This window comes from Oryctolagus cuniculus, chromosome 9 (genome assembly GCF_051225735.1).
Source record: "Oryctolagus cuniculus isolate XC-2025 breed Fujian yellow rabbit chromosome 9, ASM5122573v1, whole genome shotgun sequence".
Classification (NCBI taxonomy): domain Eukaryota; kingdom Metazoa; phylum Chordata; class Mammalia; order Lagomorpha; family Leporidae; genus Oryctolagus; species Oryctolagus cuniculus.
The window spans coordinates 14,134,493-14,155,759 of NC_142875.1; the positions used below are offsets into that span (position 1 = coordinate 14,134,493).

Genomic DNA, 21,267 nt, shown 5'->3' on the forward strand with positions numbered 1-21,267 from the left:
GCGCGCCGGCCGTAGCAGCCATTTGGAAGGAAGACCTTTCTCTCTGCCTCTCTCTCTCACTGTCTAACGCTGCCTGTCAAAAAAAAAAAAATAATAATAATAATTGCTTCCCCCTTTAGAGGTTGCTTCACAACACAATCCAAAAGGTCCCAGGTCTAATGCGCCATGCGCACTCGGAACACGCTGGATTCATTCTGCACACTCGGTGGAAACTTCGAGAGCTTCATGGGGCATTTTCAGTTTGGAGGCCTTGCTCTTTAAGCACTGATTGCTTTTGATTCTTCAAAGACGGCCTTAAGAATGGAATCAGAATTATTCACATTTTAAGTGCGGGCCACGCGGCAGCCCAATCTGGGGAGCTGAATCTGTGAGAAATTCCCCAAAATGAATCACACATGTGGGGAAGGGGCTGGCTCCCAGACTTCCTCTAATTAAATGCCTGTCTAATAAAATATTGTCAATGGCACACAGATGGCTGCTAGAGGAGCTGAGGCAATTCATGTTCAGTTCTGGAACTCATTAGAATGCGTTTCTTCACGCTGAAAGAATTTCTTGCATTTTTATTTTGCCCTTAACAAGCAACAGCAAAAGCAACCACAAAAAGGCCTTACGCATTTCGAAATAATATCCAACAAGAGATATTAACGCAAGGCTTCACGGGAGTAGCCGAGAGCGGCTGTAGGCTTGGGTTTCTGTTTAGGGTTTGTCTTCCACCCGTGGCCTTGAGATATCATTTCGCAGGGCAGCACAGAACGGCCAGGGTCTAAAGACCCACGCACCAGCTATTGTCTGGGAAGCCCTATTGGCAGGTCTTAGGAAACCCTTCTGGAAATGGGAGTGAATTCTCAAGCCTCTAATCTCTGCTACCTAGGCAACCCCACCTGAGCTTCCTCTGCTCTTAGTCCTGGGCATGTGGGCCCTTCTTAAGGCACTGGGGGGACCTCTGCAGGCCAGGTGAAGACTTGGGGGCCGGGGACTCCCCCAAGTCGCAGCCTGCAGGTGCAATGGCAGAGGCTGCTGGCTTTTCCTGAGCACCGCACAGTGACAAAGGGAGACCACGTGCTTTGAGCAAATTTGTTCCACCAGGCTCACAGGACACCTATATTCTCTTTCCCACCCAGAGTTCCAGGCTGTGAGTATAGGACAAGCTCCCCTACAAACCATTCATGATGCCAGGATCGCTGCTTTCACACACAGGCCAACAAGCAGAAACTGAGCTGCTGAGAAGGGAAACTCAACGCACAACTCCCCAAGCGTAGAACTTTGTCCACACAGAACCGATCACTCCATCGCTGATCAACTAAGAGCTTTTAAACCACTTGAGATAAAATCACCTTGCAGGAAAAGCAAAACAAAACAATGACTGGATTATGTTTTGCTTTGGAGTGGCACATTTAATGATTCACACAGGCTGCATAAGTTAACACAATATTGTTCATTCAAATTCCATTATTAGACTGCGGTATGATTAGAGGTAAAAGGCAAATTCACTGGCACAAACCACCTTCACAGAGAAACCACAGAACTCCAAACTTGACTCTGCGTAACTCCCGTTTTCTAAGTTCCAAATAGAATACGCAACAAACAAGTTGTAACTGTAAAATCCCCACAATATAAAAAGTAGTAGATCTTCCCAACCTACTGAATCTACAGGACCCCTAATCTTCACATTAGATTTGAATTATCAACCCATACAAGACTGTCCAAAATTAACATACTGACTTAGCAAGGTTTGACTGTACCAACATGTCACACAGAAGGAGAAGCTGAACTCCGGCAGCTGAGTTACAGTTTCAGCTTTGTCATGCAGTGGCGGTAGAACTATGTGAGGTCACTTGATCAGAACAAGGTTTCACATCCATCAAACGAAGATTTGCTTAGAGGACCTCTACTGTTAAAATTCTGCTGCATATATCAATCTAAAGCAAGACATGAACAGACTAATTCAAGGAGCAACTTTCAGACTATCCATTAATCAATTTGATTCACCCATCATGCACTGAATCAAATGATTAGGAAAATTGAAAAGTTTATATAAAAATGGAGTAAGTCTTCAGAATCGTTAAAATCAACTACTCGACATTCACACGGGCAGGTAATTATCCGTGGACCACAAGGTGGGTCGACGCCCCCACCTGTGATGCACCTGCTGCTGACTTCTGTTCCGCTGCCTAGCAGCCCTGGCTCTTCCCTGGCCATCAAGTCACAGGATGAGCAGAGTGAGGCCACTGGCCTGGCAGGACATCAAGGATTTACTATCGTTAAAAATTTTATTCTACAACTTATCTTTTAAAAAAGTACCAAAGACTGAACATTACAAATGATAGGCATCAAGAAGAAATATTTCATGTGCAACGCTGCACTGACTCCACATGCAAGCCCCCGATTTAGCTACCCCTTTCTATGTATTCCATCAGATTCCAGAAGGCAGTGAGGTCTGGTTGAGAAGTGACCTGGCTGGCTGGCAGAGCAGGCTGGGGGAAGGGGCGAGCTGGACCCCAGACCCATGAGAGAAGAATCTCTAGGCTTCATTTTTGAAATCTCAGGTGATTTTAATACGCAGCCAAGACAGAAACACCACGCAGGAATGCTGGGTAAAGGCGACCGACAGAAGGGCAAGACTTAAACAGAAGTCAAACCTGTTGTCCTTCCCCCCTGCTGTATTCCTGCTCAGGGAATCATTCAAGCATCATTGCTCTGGACAGAGAACGCTCTTGGCCAGAACGTGCGCAAACACCGACTGTGGCCAACGCCCCTGGGAGGCGCTCCTCCTCCGAGCTGGACATGACTCAAAGGCAGGGAGGTCTGAGCTCATGGGCCAACCTGCTGGTGACAACAGAGCCTGTCTGCGGCACGGCTCTTCCCTTCATCACCACGCAACGGCATTTCTGTGATTTACCAACAGGTTCTGAGAGGCAGCAAGAGGATTTCTCAAAACCCAACAATCTGTTCCCCTACTACAATCCCGGAGCAAACAGGCAATGTCGAGCAAATCGCAATTCACAAGGGTCTGACCGACCTTTAGAGCATTTCAATGGAGGCCTGGAAAACAAAGAACCCCAGCGCGTTCCCTTTAAGACAGCTGCTATCCTTGACGAAGATTTCACCAACACCATCTAAGCTAGCAACCAACTCGCACTTGGCCTTGAATTTTGTCAGTTCCTCAGTTGATGAGGCACAGAGAGGCACTCCTCCTTTGGAAGAGCAGGGGACAAGGAAGACTACGCCTCTCCTGTGATCTCAACGATACCCCAGTCCCCAAACTCAACCCCAGAAGGGTGAGCTGCATCCACAGCTGAACATGCACAGGAAACTATCAATCACTATCAACATCAGCAGATTCATCAGAGAGGGTTTCTTCCTAGACTTCAGCCAGCCAGCCAGGCTCCAGGTCATCACTCATCATCAGGACTTGCTGCTAACCTATACATCCTTCGCGGACAGGAAGCCACTTGTTTGAAAGGCTGTTGTTCTTAAAGGTTTTAGGAGCCAGGCAGATTCCATTCCGCCACGTGCCTGCCCAAAACTCCCGCTATCAAATGCTGGCTACAAATTAAGGAGTCATCGGAGATCACCTCCATCGCGACCCTGGGCTCCTAGGACCCCAGGTCCCTAACAGCGACCTCCTCACTCCTCCTCCTCCTCCGTCTCTCCACTCAAACGTGGGCCACCCAGGGACACCTGACTTCTCAGCAGCATGGCGGGGGAACGCAGGACTGCGGGGTTGCCCACGGTGAGGGGCTGGCGCGAAGGGCTCACCATTTCGGAGTCCGAATCACTGGATTCAGTCCCACTGCTGGTGGAGCCCTCGGTCACCTGCAGGGGCGCCAGCTGGCCTTCCATGCCGTTGGCCAGCTTCCCCCCTTTGGGGGCAGCCGTTCTGGCCTGCCCACCCTTATCGTGGACATCAAAGCTACCCACGGCCTCTGGCATCGCCGCTAGCTGGCTAAGGATGAGCGGATCTGTCTCTGATTTATTGTACCGACTGGGAAGGGTCCGTAGGTAGGGCCTTTGCAAGATGGGGGAAGAGCCTTCGTAACAAGGAGCCTGGCCTGGGAGAGTGTCTTCTCCCACCACTTCTCTTTGGTCATGTCCGTTTTCCGAAACATAGCCTTGGGACCCGGTCCTGTCCCAGCTCATGTTTGGACTTGAACTACTGCTGCTGGGAGACAAGGGGGCGGCCAGGGGGCTGTGAGCGCCTGAGCTCCTGAACATTTCATCTATCAGGGAGCTATGCCTCGGGAGCCCAGCGCTCCCGCTCATGTCAAAGGTTATGTCTGCGGAGTCAAGGAATTCTCCAGAAGGGGGCCGGGAAGACAGGGCAGAGTGAGCGGAAGCCCTGCGCCTAGCCTCGCCCTGCCTCTCATCCCTGGAGAGCAGATAGACCCCGCTGGTCACATCACCCTCATAATTGTCATTTGTTTGGGACCGTGAGCGGGACACTTGCTCCCGGAGCAAGTCGTACTCGCTATCTACGTCACTGCAGTCAATGAAAGGAATGGAAGTACTGCTGCCGCGCGCAGCCCGGAATGCTGGACCTGTGCAAGGCTGCGGGGGCTGGGCTTTACTCTGCTGGGTGCTATCCTTAAGGACCTCCTCCTCTTCCTCCGGCGGCGCCGGGCTGGCTCCGTCCGCCTGCCTGTTACCCGCAGGGCTCCTCTGCAGAGCGGGGCTCGCCTGCGGCCCCGGCTGTGGCCGTGGATCCTCCGTGGGGGCGGGGGCGGCGGCGGAGGGGGCGGCGACCTTCAGTTCCTTCCCTTGCTGGCGGCTCTGGCCCCGGGGGGAGTCGGCGCCTTCTCCGAAGGTCAGGCTGGCGCTCTGCGGAGACTGGGGGTGGGGTGGGCAAGGGATGGAGAGAAAGGGGCATTACACCAGGGCTGAGGAGCAGAGAGGCGGCAGCATCTAGTCTCGCGGTGGGTCCTGACGCTTGCAGTAGCTGAGCCAGCTGCTGGACCCCGGGTTAGAACCACAGGTAGGCACTCATCAGAGGGCTTCTGTCATGTTCCAGAAGGTTCCTTCGGGGCTTATCGTCTCATACTGGGTTTCTATGGAACAAGATGGCCCTTCCAGCCCACAGCGGGACTCCCAAGGAAGGGCTCGCAGGGACACAAGGAATACCCATCGTGGACTCCAGGAGACCCCTTGGCATGACCTTAGAAAAATGACAACCACCTCTGTTTGCGCCTCTTAAGAAGGCAGAGGCAAGAGTGACAACAGCCCGGCTCCTGTTTGGCTGCCCTGGAGCACAGCCGTGGGACACCTGCCAGCAGCTGAGACCCCAGGCCGAGGCAGGAGCTGACAAAAGGGTCCCCACCTCTTCACCCAAGCCAGCTCTGCTGGCTCGCGGCGGTGGGCCGGCCCCCAGTGCGGAGTTCTGGCCACCAGGGCCACCGCCGCTGTGGCTCAGCACACAGACGCTCTGGGGTAAACAGGCTGTACCACGGGGCCTGCTGCCCCCAGGCTGGAGGCCCAAGGCTTCGAGTCTCTGGCTGGTGCCAGGGCACAGACCCAGGCAGACTCTCACCTGTAAGAAACCCCAGGACAAACCACGTAGAATGGGCAAGTGCTCGGAGGAGGAAGTGTGGAACGTAACGGGGTTCTAGGGCACACTCGGGACGCACCTGCTTTGGCACCTCTGAGTCGGTTTCTGAAGGCTGCGTGGCGAGGCTCCTGATGGAATGAATCTTGCTGTGCTTTCTGGAAGAAATCACACACGACAGCATGAGACTAGGGGAGGGGTTGGTTTTTTGTTTTTTTTTTTTTTTCCTTTTCTTTTAAATTTATTTATTTGAAAGGCAGAGTTATGAGGGGTGCAGAGGGAGGGATCTTCCATCTGCTGGCTTACTCCCCAAATGGCTGCAACAGCTGGCCTGGGCCATGCCAAAGCCAGGCACCTGGAACTCCATCCGGGTCTTCCATGTGGGTGCAGGGGCCCGGCCGCTGCAGCTTTCCCAGGTGCGCTGGCAGGGAGCTAGATTGGAAGGGGAGCAGCTGGGACTCAAACAGGGCCCACTCATATGGGATGACGGCGCTGCAGGCAGTGGTCTGAGCAGCTGCGCCACAGCGCTGGCGCCCAGCTGAGTTTTTGCGAGTGTGTCCTTAAGTGAAACCAAAGCTCCCTGGTCTGAAGCGCCAGGTCCTTCCTCCTTGCAGAAAACATCCAGAGTGGCTTTCATGAGTACGAGCGGGAAGCAGACTCGGTCACCCGTGCGTGGTCCCCATGGTACTGAAATCTTGAGGAAGTTCTCAGCACTTGCCACCGTGGGGCTGCTGATGGAGGACCAGCAATGGCACAGGGCTTGCTAGCGACGGGGAAAGTCTTGGGGGGAGGGAGGAGGCTGGCCAGGCGCAAGCCATGGCCTAATGATATAACATCGACCACTGTATTCTGGGTAATTATTTTCTGGATCAGTTCCGTAATGGAGGCAACTACCACCACTGGATCACTCTCTCAATGTGCTTGCTACGGCTCCGGGACTGTCCGGCTCTGAGAGTGCACACAGACGCTGCAGGGGAAGGAAGGGGCTCAACCTTGTCTCTTCCCTTCTTCAGTCCGCCTCACCCTCGTCTCCAACGAACGGGTGTCGGAGACAGCCACAGAGTGCAGAGAGGAGAAATCCCAGCGTACGGGATTTCCTCGCAACACTCCAATCAACACGGAAAACCCTGGAGCATCCACACTGGCAACCAGACGGGAGACACGAGGCCGCTGTTTTTTATTTGGGCCTCAAAATATTTTATTTTTCAAGACTTATTTATTTGAAAGGCAGAGTTACAGAGAGAGGGAGAGGGAACACAAGAACAAGGTCTTCCATCTGCTGGTTCCCTCCCCAAATGGCCACAACAGCCATTCAGGGCTGGGCCGGCCTGAAGCCAGGAGCCTGGAACTCCATCTGGGTCTCCCACGTAGGTGCGGGTGCCCAAGTGCTGGGCCCTGTTCCACTGCTTCCCCAGGCACATTAGCAGGGAGCTGGATTGGAAATGGAGCAGCTGGGGCTCGAAACAGCAGCTGTATGGGATGCCAGTGTTACAGGAGGCAGCTTAACCCACTGTGCCACAATGCTGGCCCAGGTTCTCAAAATATTAATTGTGAATTATCCAAGAAAATTATGAGGTTTATTGTTTCAGAGGTGCATGCATGTCAAAACAAACAAACAAACAAAAAAAAAAAAAAAAAAAAAAAAAGAAGGGAGGGAGGGAGGGAAAGGAAAGAAATCCTGCCCAAGATTACATTTCTGGACACGGGGCTTGGAAGCCCCCAACTCGCATCAAGGGACTTACACACCAGTGGCCCATCTGTCTCAGCACAAGCAAAACAAAACCCTGAAACATCCTACGAGTCTCTCCTGAGGGAATGAGATCAAAAACAGTGTAAACTCTTTCTAGAACCATAGCAAGGCACTTACAGCACATCTCAGGAGCAGGGGAGGGATGAAAAGCAAGGTGCAGAATCCTGCACAGGAAGACAATACTCCTACCGGTGCGAAAGCTCACACCCCGAGCGAGCCTCCTATCCGCTTTGGAGGCAGAAATACGGATAGGAGAAGGGGCATAAACCAGGCGGCTGCCCCTGCGGGGGGAGGAGGGGAGTGACTCCAGCTGTTGGTCCAGGAGGGTTGGGGCACATCTGGAACAAGAGCTGAGCAAGCAGTCCTAGGAGCAGACATGTCAAAGCAGTTCACAGCCCTTAATTCTTTTAAATTTTTTTGACAGGCAGAGTGGAGAGTGAGAGAGTGAGAGAGTGAGAGAGTGAGAGAGTGAGAGAGAGAGAGAGAGAGAAAGGTCTTCCTTTTTGCCGTTGGTTCACCCTCCAGTGGCCGCCGCGGCCGGTGCTCTGTGGCTGGCGCACTGCGCCGATCCTATGGCAGGAGCCAGGTGCTTCTCCTGGTCTCCCATGCGGGTGCAGGGCCCAAGCACTTGGGCCATCCTCCACTGCACTCCCTGGCCACAGCAGAGAGCTGGCCTGGAAGAGGGGCAACGGAGCCCCGACCGGGACTAGAACCCGGTGTGCTGGTGCCGCAAGGTGGAGGATTAGCCTAGTGAGCCACGGCACCGGCCAACAGCCCTTAATTCTAAGTGCAGGCAGAGGCCCCTTTTCCGGAAATGCCTGGGACCAGAGGGCTTCAGACAGGGGATTTTTGTTTGTTTCTTTGATGTGGGAATCTACATGAGCTTTACCAGTTGAGTATCCCTAATCTAAAATGTTTGATGTGAGGATGTTTTGGATTTGGTTCGTCAGTTCGGCGTGCTCACCTCGGCTGTCTTCTCTGTACTTTATCATAATTTGTAAATGCGTGAAAGCGAAGTGGAAAAAGAGTTATAAAAAACCCAAACGCACTAAATAGCGCTGCGGTTCATCACGTTACTTCTTACGCCTTGTCCCACTTGAGTTCCCTGCAGGCGGCACAGCTGTGCCAAGGCACACGAGGCTCTGACGCCACCCAGCCAGGGCACGCACAGCTGAGACCCCTGGGCTGCCTCCTTCGCCTCGTAGAGATTCGGGGTCTCCACCTTCACCAAGGAAATCAACGGACACTGAGTTCCCAGAGCTGATCTGGAGTTGACTCCACGGGCTAAGGTGTGCCAAGCCCTTGGGAAGGGCTAAGAGCCTTTGCAAAAACAGCAATAATAGTAATAGTGATATATCCCGCTTCATCTCATCCACACTTCACTTAATTCAAAGTTTACAGAATTGGGGTGGGTGTCATGGCACGGCAGGTTAAGCTGCCGCTCGGGACACCTGCATCCCGTGTCACAGTGCCTGGGATCCAGTGCCACCTCACTTCTTATCCAGCTTCCTGCTCCTGTTCGCCCTGGGAAGCAGCAGGTGATGGCCCAAGTTACCTGGGCTCCTGCCACCCACAGGACAGACCTGGATACAGTTCCTGGCTCCTGGCTTCGCCTGACCCAGTGGTGCCTACTGCAGGCATCTGGAAAGTGACCAGCAGACGGAAAATCTCCCTCTTTGTCACTCTGCCTTTAGATAATTCTAACATAAACCTGCTCAGGTCGACAGTGAGACAGAAATTCATGGCTCAGGTGACCCAGGGCCTTCGTGGAGAAACAGCTGGCGGCAAGATGCTGTTACCTGACAAGCATGCGTGTTCTCAAACAGGAGCTCGTCTCGAGGCTGCCCTTACCTCTCAAACTGGACTTTCTTGTGGCCTCCTTCTTTGACATAGTCGAGCACCTGCTTCTGGGTCCGGCCACTAGAACAAACGCCAGGAAAGACAAGGGGAAAAGACAGAGAGGCAACCTCATTTAAACACAGAACCCGAGCGTGCGACCCTCACCCCCTTCTGTGGCAGCTGGGAATAAAGGCTAAGACAGCCGGGGGTTCCTGTCCATTCGGTCTCCTGACATTTTCCCTGTAAGTGTAGTCTTTGACAAATTCATGGAAAATGCATATTATGAAAAAACTGCATGGATTTCAAAATTTTTTGGACCAAAATAATCTTTCAATTTTGTTTTTCCAAGCAGGTGTTGAAGTACTCTTGTAAATACAGAAAAAAAAGCAGTCAGTAACTGAACCCACTTAATACTTGTGGGTTTAGTTATCAATCAGCCATTCCACGAGTCTGCCCATTCCTGAAGGCATGTACGGTGATTTGGTTCACCGTTAGCCCCTCACCAGCTGAGATGGTATTGGACACACAGTAGACAGTCGAATATTTGTCGAAGAAATGAATGGAAAAGTGGACCAGCGATGGGCACCACTACGTATCATTCTGTGAAGCGAAACCAAGTGATGATCAGATGCTTCCATGAGGAAAGGCAGAGCTTTCTGAATTAGACAGGTGTGCTAGAGGGCTGCTGTGGCCGGTCAGACTGCCCAGTTGCTCTCGAACATTCAACAGCGTCCAACAGGTGACACCAGCAGGCCGCTGGGACCCCAAGGAATGCCAAATCAGCCACAGCTCCTGGAGACCACAAGCACTCACCTCACGCACTTGCTGGGCAGCACCGCAGCCGTGACGGGCAGCAGGGCGAGCAGCAGCTCGGGAACAAGACCCACAGGGCCAACACCCAGGCGGGAAGCGCCCGTCTCACCTGAACCGAAACGACGACCCGCGGCTGAACAGCACAGCCTTTGGCTTTGGTTTGGGCTCCTCAAAGAGTCTGAAGAAGGCGTGGTGTTCCACGCAGATCTTCCAGAAGGACTTGCAGAAATCCCGACTGGCCATCAGGAATTCCAAGGTGTCCTGGTAGGAGCTCTGCAAGGATGAGACACAGCTCGGGGCTGGCCCGTTGCTCACAGACCTCTGTGAGAATGTCGGAGGGGCACGGAAGATGCTTCTCCAACGCGACCTCAACTGCGCGTTCTATTATAACGAGACATTAAACTCCAAGACCTAGCGAAATACACTCGTTCCTAAGGGCAAGATGTCGACCCCCGTCAGTATTTTCCTTCCCGGCAACACTCCTTTGAGGCTCCAACAGAACACGGCAGGACAGAGCTGGCGGAAGTGACACGGTTTCTTTGACAGAATTCATAAGCAAGGGTTTTTCCTGGGCTTGCACTTCCCATCGGAGGCAAACTCCCAGGGTTAACACTTGTTGTGGGCCTCCGTAAGTCACTGGACACAGTTCACCTGTCTGCTTCCTTCCCTGTGGGGTTCCCTTTCGTCTTAAGTCGCCTCCTGATGAAAGAGCCCAGGGCCCAGGTGGCCAGGAGGCCCCTCCAGCTCCCTCGACAGGAAATGAAACTGCTTTCCTGCGCTGAGCAGGCCTTGGACGCTGGAAAGGGGATATGGCGATTTTCTGCTCCCACACTCAGTACTCCCAGTTTTAGTGGCCAGATTAGACAAACAAGTCTACCGCAGCCCTGTGTGTTCCCAGCAGCTCTATTTTGGGGAAACTCACGGTCCTGGGCAGCCCCAACTTGGCAAACAAAGTTGAGCTGTAATTCTTCATTTGTAAGTTAGGTTTTTTGGAACTCAAAATCTATCTTTTAGAAATCACTATCATGGGTGTCTGCTTCCCAGTCCCCCTGGGACTACCACCTGCCAACTTTTATTTCCCTGGGGAAGAGGGCTGAGTACTGGCTGGGGCAGGCACGGGGGAACACAGCTGCCATGCACCTCCTAATGGCCACTGCCGGCAGGTGCACAGGCTGCTGCTCTGCCCCTCCCCCTGGTGAGGACAGCACTGATGCTCTTACGGGTTCTGCAGCAAGTGGAGACCCTGGTTGGCCAGCCATGGGGAGGAGCTCCCTAGGAGCTGTGGGGTGCAGACGCTGGCACGTCAGGTGGACAGGTGCACGCTTGGAATATGACAGGAAGCTGAGTGGGGTCACCAGTTTGGGCCAAGGGTCAGACACACCAGCAACAGCACAGCTCGGGTGATCTGCGGGGGGCCGGGGCTGCCTACAGGGCAATGACCCTCTCCCCAGGCACACAGCTGCGCGTGCTCTTCACCCTCTCAGTGTCTACCACGCATGACAGCTGCGGTGTCACTGAGCCCTTGGATACAGCTGTCCCTGTAGCCACTCCTGGGTGCCTTTTCACAACAGCACCGGGCTGGGAGCTGGCCAGCTTCAGGTGGGCCTCCTGAGCGCAGACGTCACCCGCTAGCAGGGCACACTCCTCCCATGATCCAGCGGGCTCCCCTCCCCCAGTCACTTACATTGGCATCGGGGCGGAGCTTGACGAGAAAGCGCTTCCTCTTGAAGCTCAGCTTGCGCACCTTGGCCCAGTTGAAGGCATTGATCTTTGTGAAGCCCTAAGGACAGAGGCAGCAGCCAGTGAGCCAGGAGACGCCGGGTCGGCAGCCTGGGCTTGGCTGGCTTTGCTGGTGCGAGCGCAAGGCAGGACTGCCGGGGCAGTCCCCACCTTGTGGCTACTGGACGATGCCCGTTCCTGGATCACTATTTCTCACTACTTGTACGACCTGGCACTCATTACATGATCTGGCACTCGAACTAAGCCTGTCTGTCTGGATGGCACAGCTGGCCAAGGCAACAGTGAAAAGAAAGATAAAAAATTAGCAGCCATCTCTTAGGAATGCCAGATTCTGGCCTCGTCCGTATTTTCTCAAACCTCATATAAAACCCAGCAAGGCAGACGATGAGGAGGATGATGATGATGATGATAATGATAATAATAATAATAGTAACAACAACTTCATTTCACAGACTTGAAAACTGCAACACACTTCGATTTTAACTGGCCCCAAATCACTGTGAATGTGGCCGGAAGAGACCCCAAGCACATGCCCATCTAGCCAGCAGCTGCTCTTACTCCACAGTGGTCCACACTGGGCTGGCTCCTGTGTCCACCAAGTTTACAGCACCACCAGGACTAGGCTGGCAGGCCATGACTGTCCTACGTCTTCAAGGTCAGCACACGCAGTCTCTGGGCAGGACTCACGTATCCCCAGTGTCTTTGGGGACCAAGCAGGACTTGGTCTCCATCAAGTCCACAGTGGGGAGCTGCCAGATACCTACTGCCACCTGTTGTGAATCAACTGAAATTAGGGTCCCTCTTGAGCCCCTGCAACCCCAGGCCCAGTGATTCCACATCGGAAGAATGAGGGAATTAGGCACAGGGAAGATGACCAATTCCAAGATACGCGCTTTGCACAGGATTAAGTTACCTGGCAACCCAAGATGTTTAGATCGCATCCAACACAACCAGAGCCTGTTAATTCCATTGTGAGACACGCCTTTTCTCTCTGTGTGACTTTTTCGAAATGTTTAAGGGTTGGGATTTTGAATTTTGCAGGCATTGCTTCTCTGGCCATTTTTCTCATCAGGTACTCACTGGTCATCAGGGCAGGAAGGGGTGGTGGCAGTCACACGCTCCATGCATCACTTATTCCCTACTTCCCAACGTGAAACCCACCATGCTCCCTTCAGGGTGTGGCTCCGCGACCACGTGTCCAACACGGGGCTCGCACAAGCCGGGACTCCTGGGAGACAGATGGGGAGTCTATGCAAAGCCGGTGAGCTCACACAGGGCTTTGGGTCAGGCGCAGGGTCCAGCTCCCCACAGTGGGACGCCGGCCCCTGATCCACGAGAAAGCCAGATGCTTTGCTTACGGGAGCTGAAGGTGGGACTGAGGCACCCACCAGAAGTGCAGCGCAGGTTACCCACACTTCCCACGCAGGCGAGGAGTCTGCCACGAGGGCTTGGAAAATGGATATTCTGAAAAACTGATGCAGAGGTTTCCAGACATTTTTTTCTGCACCAAACGAATTTACCTTTTAACTCCATTTTCCTAAGGACTTTTTGAACAACCCTTAGAGGTTCACTATTCTGATTCTGCTGACAGCTTCACAGGACCTACCCAGTCAGGGCTTACCAACCCGCACACCTGAAGTACGTATCCTTTACTGTGCATCAGTAATACCTGCCCGGGGCCAGCATGGTGGCGCAGCGGGTTAAGCCACCAATTGTGACGCCGGCAGCTTGGGCCCTGGTTGCTCCATTTTTCCAGGTCCCATCCCTGCTAATGCACCTGGGAAAGCAGTGGAAGATGGCCCAAGTGCTTGGGCTCCTGCTGCCCACACGGGAGACCTGGAGGGAGTTCCTGGCTTTGGCCTGGTCCAACCTTGGCCAGTGTGGCCATTTGGTCAATGAAACAGAGGACGGAGGATATCTCTGTCTTTCTGTCACTCTGCTCTTCAATTAAATAAATAAATCTTTAAGAAGAAAAGAAAAAGAATCATTGATTAAGAGAATGGTCCCACAGCAGGGTGAGCAAGAGAACACACACGCTGGAGTACAACTGCGTCCTTCAGCGAAGCACAGCAAGGACCCAAGCGTGGTTTGTTCTGCTGAAGAATCACTAAAGGCAAGGACATCACTCCCGTGAGTTTATAGAACTGCTTGATATTGAAAGTACACACAGTGCGCTTGCCTTTTTAAGTTAGGGATAACTGAAGTCCCAAATAAGCTGGCTCAACCAAAATCAGATTACAAATTAAAAAAAAAAAAAAGAAGAAAGAAAAAACTGCATTGCTGTAAAATTTCGTCCACAAGGGTGAAAAGGTGTTTCTCTGGGATATGAAATCTTGCTTCCACTGTTTCCTAAGCATAGGTCCACTGAGCGATACAGGTTTCTGTGACCCTAGCAAAGCCAATGAACCAAAAATTTCTAACATGGATTCCCCAAGTAGGGCAAAGGTAGATGAGACAGAATCTGGAAGCTGAAAGCCTCAAAAACAAAAAAACCCAAGCTGAGGTCAGCTTTTCCTTGTGCAGCCAATGGTCACCAGCAGAGGTGCTACCTGGGCCCACCCGATGTGAACCGGAGGTGAAGGGCCAACCCCTCCCATCAGCACGGCACCAGATGGGCTCCCAACGCTCTCACCTGAAACACCAGAATGCCCGTGTTGGCCACGGCCAAGTTGATCTTGGTGCCTTCCCTGTCCTTGGCTGGGTGCAAGCGGATTCCATACATCTCTAGCCGCCGGGCAATCTCCAGGAGTTGGAAATCTGATTCTGCTGGGGTTTGTCCACTGATAAAACAAAAGTGACAGAGAAAGGCGAGGAGGTGAGCATTCCTTGTGTCTATTAATTTGAGATTAAACAGTTTCTCTTGGGAGATTAAAAGGCACTTCATCACAGACAGCGGGGCCATCCGACCAAATGACACCCAACCTCCTGTGCATTGTAACCCCAAATCCAGCAGCTAGGACAAAAGCTCTATCGCTCATGTAACACAACACAGTGAAAGTCCAGCTTGCACTGCGCCAGCTGTTTGGAAACTCAGTGTCCTTGAAGGTCACACAGAAGCAAAACACCACTGTGTTAAAACTGATTTTTAGTCACTTACAATAGTCGAGCGTTGCAAAGCAAAGTTCAAGGCAATCTCATTCCTGTTGTCACCAGGCTCAATGCCTGCTTTAAGGCAACACTGAAAAGCACAGAGAATCCTCTAAAAATGCTTTGTTGGTCAAAAATAACAAACCAAAGATGGAGATGTCACAAAGGTTCTAGAGTTTCGCAACAGCCTCTGTGCCTGACGTCTCCTGGGCCTCTCTCAATTTCCTGTTGCGACAGTGACCTGACGGCCCCTTGGTGTCACACTCAGTCTTCTATACCCAAGCATGGGATGCCTCCTCTGGTCTCACGGGGAGGCAAGCCAGGGCCTCGAGCCCCACTCCTGAGTGGGTGCCCTGCATTTCTGAGGCTCCGGGAGGGACACAGTGCCCTGTGAGCATCTGTATTTTCTTCTCTTTGTGCATGTACCTGTGCGTGTTGGGAAGCAGAGAGAAGCAGCTCCAAGGAAATACAAAGCCGTGCGTGAAACTTACATGTGGTTATGGTGAAATTCCACAATTTTATCTTCTAGCGCGTCTTGCTGAGGTATGTACTTATTTTTTGCTAAATGCTCTCTGTCCAATGCTTCATCAAAATCCCCAATCTCGGCTAAAAAGAAAGAGAGAGAAACAGGCCACAAAGGATTAGGGTGTCATACTGTGTTTATTTCACAGCTAGTAAACCGGAAGCCGGAAGCCAGTGGACAACAGAGCCCAGCTGGAGGTTCTAGAACATCCTAGGGGCTGGATGTCTTCTCGCTGTCCTGAAGGCGGCGTAGGAAGACCTTCCCACCCCTCCCATCTCTCAGCGTTGGAAAGGAACCTGAGACCCGTCTGTCTTCAGCCACCCACATTCCCACTTCCCATTTCTTCCCCACCGTTCCTTTCTCAGCAGTGAGCTCCGTAGACTCGGATGACCTCACCCCCTGGCCTATAAACAGGCCCTGGGATTCCAGAACTCTACAACCAAATTCTGAATCGCACATACAACAATTGCTAGTGCAAACCCACATGCTTTATCATGAAGACAGAGGACTGCAGACAGGTATAAAGGCAGATAGTTTAGTGCTTTTAGAAAATAATTCAAGAGTTTCTTAACCTCCTTGGAGTCCTGTTGTCAGAAATAATGGGCCACACTGTCTTATAAATTTATCTACAATAAATGTTTTTTTTTCACGTGATCACAGCAAAGTCAAATGGTGATTATAATGTGAAAATTTAAAGTGCAGGTTTTTTTTTTTTTTTAAGATTTATTTATTTTGGAAGAGTTGAAGGGGGAGGGGGAGGGGAGATCTTCCACACACTGTTCACTAGCCAGATGGCTTCAACAGCCAGACTGGGTCAGGCTGAAGCCTGGAGCCAAGAGCTTCCTCTGGGTCTCCCATGTGGGTGGTAAGGGCCAGAACACTTAGGCCGTCTTTTACTGCTTTTCCCAGGCCACTAGCAGGGAGCTGGATCAGAAGTAGAGCAGCTGGGACTCAAATTGGCACCCATATGGGATGCTGGCACTGCAGGTGGTGGCTTTACATGTTATGCCACAATGCAGCCCCACAAAGGGCAGAGATTTAAAATTGTAATTGTACCTTAGCGTAACAGCCCTGGCTCAAGCCCAGTTTAGGCCAACTGGAAGACATCGGAGCAGGACACCTTTTCCTGGTCATCCATGCTGTTTAACAAGCGCAATTAAGAGTAGCCTGATGGCCACAGCCAGCTGTTTTGAAGAACGGCAAGCGAATGGTTGCTATGAAACCTGCCTTTCACTCTGTCACAGTAAGCAGTCGGTCAGCCTTTGGGCAGCACCTCAGTAATCAAGCACGATAGGGCCGACAGTCCCCTAGATCACCCCCTGGGGGACAGGTGTTTTGCGTAACACCGTCCGGTGCACCTGGCAACCACTGGGCAGCTGAGAGACTCACTCACTAGCTTCCTCTTGCTATGACACACCAGTAACACTATTTTCTAAATGCCTTTTCTAGACTACGCTCACCTCCCCCTGCCACCATCCCATCACAGAACACGGCAGCGTGGGGCTGTCCCTGGCCACGCTGACATCACTACTGGTTGTCTAGACATCGGCGTCCTCACTTTTCTGTAATTCCATTCATCTTGTCTCAAGAAGGTAGGGTTGCTTCTCTTTACTTGAGAAAGTTATCACGTACAAGGTCACTGGGAACAATGAATTAGGGAGATTAAACCATGGTTCCCAGGGAAAATATAGGTTTAGGTTCCTGTTAAATTCTTGAACTATTTTGGTCAACTGACCTGTTTCATGAGTTTTTCTGTTGAAAGGCATTGATTTAGTGTACACTGCTCATTCATTCACATTGAACGCATGGCTAACAAGCAGCACTCACGCTTGAAGAAGCTGATTAAACACGTATTTACGCCATAGGGCACCCAGCACTACGCTGAGGGACTGTACACAGTACTTCTGCCCTGTGCTCGGGGGGCGTTTCAACAGTGAAATCACCAACAATAAGCACAAAAGATTGAAACGTGTGGCAGTAAATAGACCATGAAAAGGACACTTGTTAGCAGTTTGAGAGCGGAAATAAGAAGGCAGAGCACGCTAACTGACATCAACTGGGGCTGTGCATAGTGCGACTTGAATGTTTTGCCATCTGGGCATGTGCACAGATAGCACTTTGGGCACAGCCATATTATCAAATCTGCAAATATAGTATACTTGACAGCTTTTCATCATGATCGCAGAATACCTGAGAGAAGTTACATATGACCTTTATTTTAGTCTGCTGTTTTGGAGGTTCACAGCCCAAGATCCAGGATCCCAATTGGTTTGAGTGTCTGGTAAGGCCCCAGGATGGCAATGACGGAGGGTGTTGTTGCGGGGGAGGCGGTGGGGAACAATCCCCTGGCGAGACAGGAAGCAGCACGCACAAGAGACTCAGGGTCCAACCTGGCTTCTGTAACCAGCCCTCTCCTGAGGGTCACCTTCCTGGGGCACACGCCTGACGGCCTGGCTCCCAGCAGGCTTACCGCTAAACACCGTGCCGGTCCCATCAACACCCTCTCAGCGCCGTCAACCTAAGACATGCATGAGTTTGGCAGCCACGTCCCATTCGAAGCACAGGACACACAATCTGAGAACGAGGGATGACTGCAAATGGAGAAACCAACTAAATCCTCAATTTCCTGTGAGCTTTACATTTGGGCTTCTTGATGCCCCAGGGTCTTATAATACACTCCCCTCCATAACTCCACATTAAAGAGCTCAGCATGCCATTTTTCCTTTGGCATCAGGGTCAACACAGCTCATTCCTGTCTCTTCTGAGCCGTGTGACTTTCCCCAGTCCTCAAAGGCAATGGCAACGGATGTCCATAAAACCCATTTTTCCCCTTGTACTCTCCTTGGAAATCCAGAGGTAGGCTCCTCCTTGTGTTTTGAGAGTTTGAGAATCAACACATTTTCAAGATATGCCTTAATATCTTTTAATGTTTTATGTCAGATGTCGTATCAGCTCATGTATCCACTGCCCTCCTTGGCAGTTGACTGGCAGCCAAAAATAGGAATGACCAAGAAAACCCCAAATCCTGCCGTGCCAATAAAAGAATGGACCATCTCCAGGGCTTGGACTCTGACAAACATGCACTGTGAAGAATAATCCTCACAGGGCACTCAGACACAACCTGCAGACACATGGCCCTGCTCATCTCCACGCGACTCCAGCGGTGGTTGTATTTGTAATTAAAAAATTAATTTTAAAAGCAGAGAAAGCTCTCACCCACTGGTTCACTCCCCAAATGCTTCAATGGCCACAGAAGACCAGGCTGAAGGTCTCCCACATGGGTGGAAGTGACCCAAGGACTTGAGCCATCACCTGCTGCTTATCAAGGGGTGCACTAGCAGGAAGCCGGAAGCAGGAGTGGAGTCGGGACTCAAACCCAGGTGCTCCAATATGGAATGCTGGTGTCCTAAGCAGCAGCCTAACCAGCAGACCCACCCCCTGCCCCCAAGAGTGCCTGTGTAGAACCGGGGCTTTGCAAACAGCAGAAGATTATTAAAATATTATACATCTCCTGATTATATGTGAAATGCTATGAAAACAGCAGGAGCTGTACACCCATCTTTTGGAGAACTCATTAGTTTATTTTTTATTTACAGATTGATTTATTTCTAAGGGGCAGAGAGAGCTACAGAGAGCGAGAGTGCTTCCATGCTGGCTCACTCCCCAAATCCTGTAATGGCTGAGGTTGGCGATGGTGAGGTGGGGGCAGAACTGGGGGCCAGGAACTCCATCCTGGTCTCCCATGCAGGTCCCAGGAACCTGAAAACCTGAGCCATCACCACTGTCTCTAGGGTGTTCATCAGCAGGAAGCTGGAGTTAGGAGATGGAGCCGGGAGTCAAACTCAGGTACTTCGACGTGGGGTGCAGGCATCTAACTGGTAAGCTGGAACTCAAGACTCTGGGGGGACTTTGAGCCACTTGCTGGTGTCTGGGGAGAGGGAGGCATCTGACAGAGATAAGGTTTCCTGGATGTCACTTCCCAGGTAGGCGAGTGGGAGTCACTATCGTTAACAGAATTGGTTTTCAAATTATATTCCTTTTAAATTGGCAAAATAAAAACTGTACATATTTATTGTTTTTTTCTTTTTTTAACTTTTATTTAATGAATATAAATTTCCATATTATTGTTAAAATACTACAACATGTTTTGAAATATGTACACATCCTGGGATGAGTAAATTGAGCTATTAACATATCCATTGCCTCATGTATCTTTTTTTCGTGGTGAGAACACATAAAATCTACTTTCTTGGTACAACAAGCCTGAAAAACAAAGAAACTTGGGGCTGGCACTGTGGCATAGCGAGTAAAGGAACTGCCTGTGATGCCCGCATCCCATATGGGTGCTGGTTCAAGTCCTGCCTGCTCCACTTCTGATCCAGCTCCCTGCTAATGATCCTGGGGAAGCAGCCCAAGATGGCCCAAGTGCTTGGACCCCTGCACCCATGTGGGAGACCAGGAAGAAGTTCCTGGTTCCCGGCTTCGGATTGGCCCAGCTCTGGCCTTTGTGGCCTTTTGGGGAATGAACTAGTGGATGGAAGCTCTCTCTGTCTCCAACTCGAGGAAACCAGTGCGATACTATCTGGCATCGGGAGCCGCTGGTGAGACTGTCCTCTGCTGACACAGCGCCCAGGGTCACAGAAGGTTTGTGAAGCTACTACTCCATTCAGGACGCTTCCTTTAACAATCCTACATTGTGGGACTGGTGTTGTGGTGCAGCAGGTTGAGCCGCTGCCTGCAATGCCAGTCTCCTATGTGGGAGTGCCAGTTCTAGTCCTAGCTGCCTCACTTCTTTTTCTTTTTTTTAACTTTTATTTAATGAATATAAATTTCCAAAGTACAGCTTATGGATTACATTGGCTTCCCCCCCATAATGTCCCTCCCACCCGCAACCCTCCCCTTTCCCACTCCATCTCCCCTTCCTTCCACATCAAGATTCATTTTCGATTCTCTCTTTATATACAGAAGATCAGTTTAGCATACATTAAGTAAATATTTCAACAGTTTGCACCCACACAGAAACATAAAGTGAAAAATACTGTTTGAGTACTAGTTATAGCATTAAATCTCAATGTACAGCACACTAAGGACAAAGATCCTACATGAGGAGTAAGTGCACAGTGATGCCTGTTGTTGACTTAACAAATTGACACTCTTGTTTATGGCATCAGTAATCACCCTAGGCTCTTGTCATGAGCTGCCAAGGCTATGGAAGCCCCCTGAGTTCACCGACTCTGATCATATATAGACAAGGCCATGGTCAAAGTGGAAGTTCTCTCCTCCCTTCAGAGAAAGGTACCTCCTTCTTTGATGACCCGTTCTTTCCACTGGGATCTCACTCGCGGAGATCTTTCATGTAGGTTTTTTTTTCCCCCCCGCAGAGTGTCTTGGCTTTCCATGCCTGAAATAGTCTCATGGGCTTTTCAGCCAGATGCGCATGCCTTAAGGGCACTTCACTTCTTTTTTAAAGATTTATTTGAAAGGCAGAGTTACAGAGAGGCAGAGAGGAGGAGGAGGAGGGGGAAAAGGAGAGTGAGGGGGATGGAGGGGAGAAGGAGAGGGGAGGGAGGGGAGAAGGAGAGGGGAAGGAGAGGGGAAGGAGAGGGGAGGGAGAGGGGAGGGAGAGGGGAGGGAGAGGGGAGGGAGAGGGGAGGGAGAGGGGAGGGAGAGGGGAAGGGGCAGGAGAGGTCTTCCATCTTCTGATTCATTCCTCAAATGGCCAGGAGCTTATTCCAGGTCTCCCACGTGAATACAGGGACCCAAGGACTTGGGCCATCTTCCACTGCTTTCCCAGGCCATAGGAGGGAGCTGGATCAGAAGTGCAAACGGGCGCCCAGATGGGATGCTGGCACTGCAGGCGGAGACTTAACGTACTATGCCACAGCGCCGGCCCTTGCTACGGTTCTGATCCAGCTCCACTGATGCACCAGGCAAGGCGGCAGATGACCGCGTAGGTACCTGGGTCCCTGACACCCC

At 51.4% G+C, this 21,267-nt stretch overlaps 1 protein-coding gene across 4 annotated transcripts in view; it reads right to left on the reverse strand.

The window, feature by feature from the left end:
• Window positions 1-21,267, reverse strand: part of FARP1 (FERM, ARH/RhoGEF and pleckstrin domain protein 1) — a 286,456-nt gene that overhangs the window by 40,910 nt on the left and 224,279 nt on the right. For all 4 annotated transcript variants that reach the window (XM_051850519.3, XM_051850517.3, XM_089303485.1 and 1 more), the window contains exons 7-13: window positions 15,260-15,374; window positions 14,314-14,461; window positions 11,626-11,721; window positions 10,051-10,214; window positions 9,141-9,209; window positions 5,622-5,697; window positions 4,539-4,827 (exon numbers count right to left, since the gene is read on the reverse strand). In XM_051850519.3, the coding sequence (XP_051706479.3) occupies window positions 4,539-4,827; window positions 5,622-5,697; window positions 9,141-9,209; window positions 10,051-10,214; window positions 11,626-11,721; window positions 14,314-14,461; window positions 15,260-15,374 (957 nt within the window). The remainder of the gene's footprint in view (window positions 1-4,538; window positions 4,828-5,621; window positions 5,698-9,140; window positions 9,210-10,050; window positions 10,215-11,625; window positions 11,722-14,313; window positions 14,462-15,259; window positions 15,375-21,267) is intronic.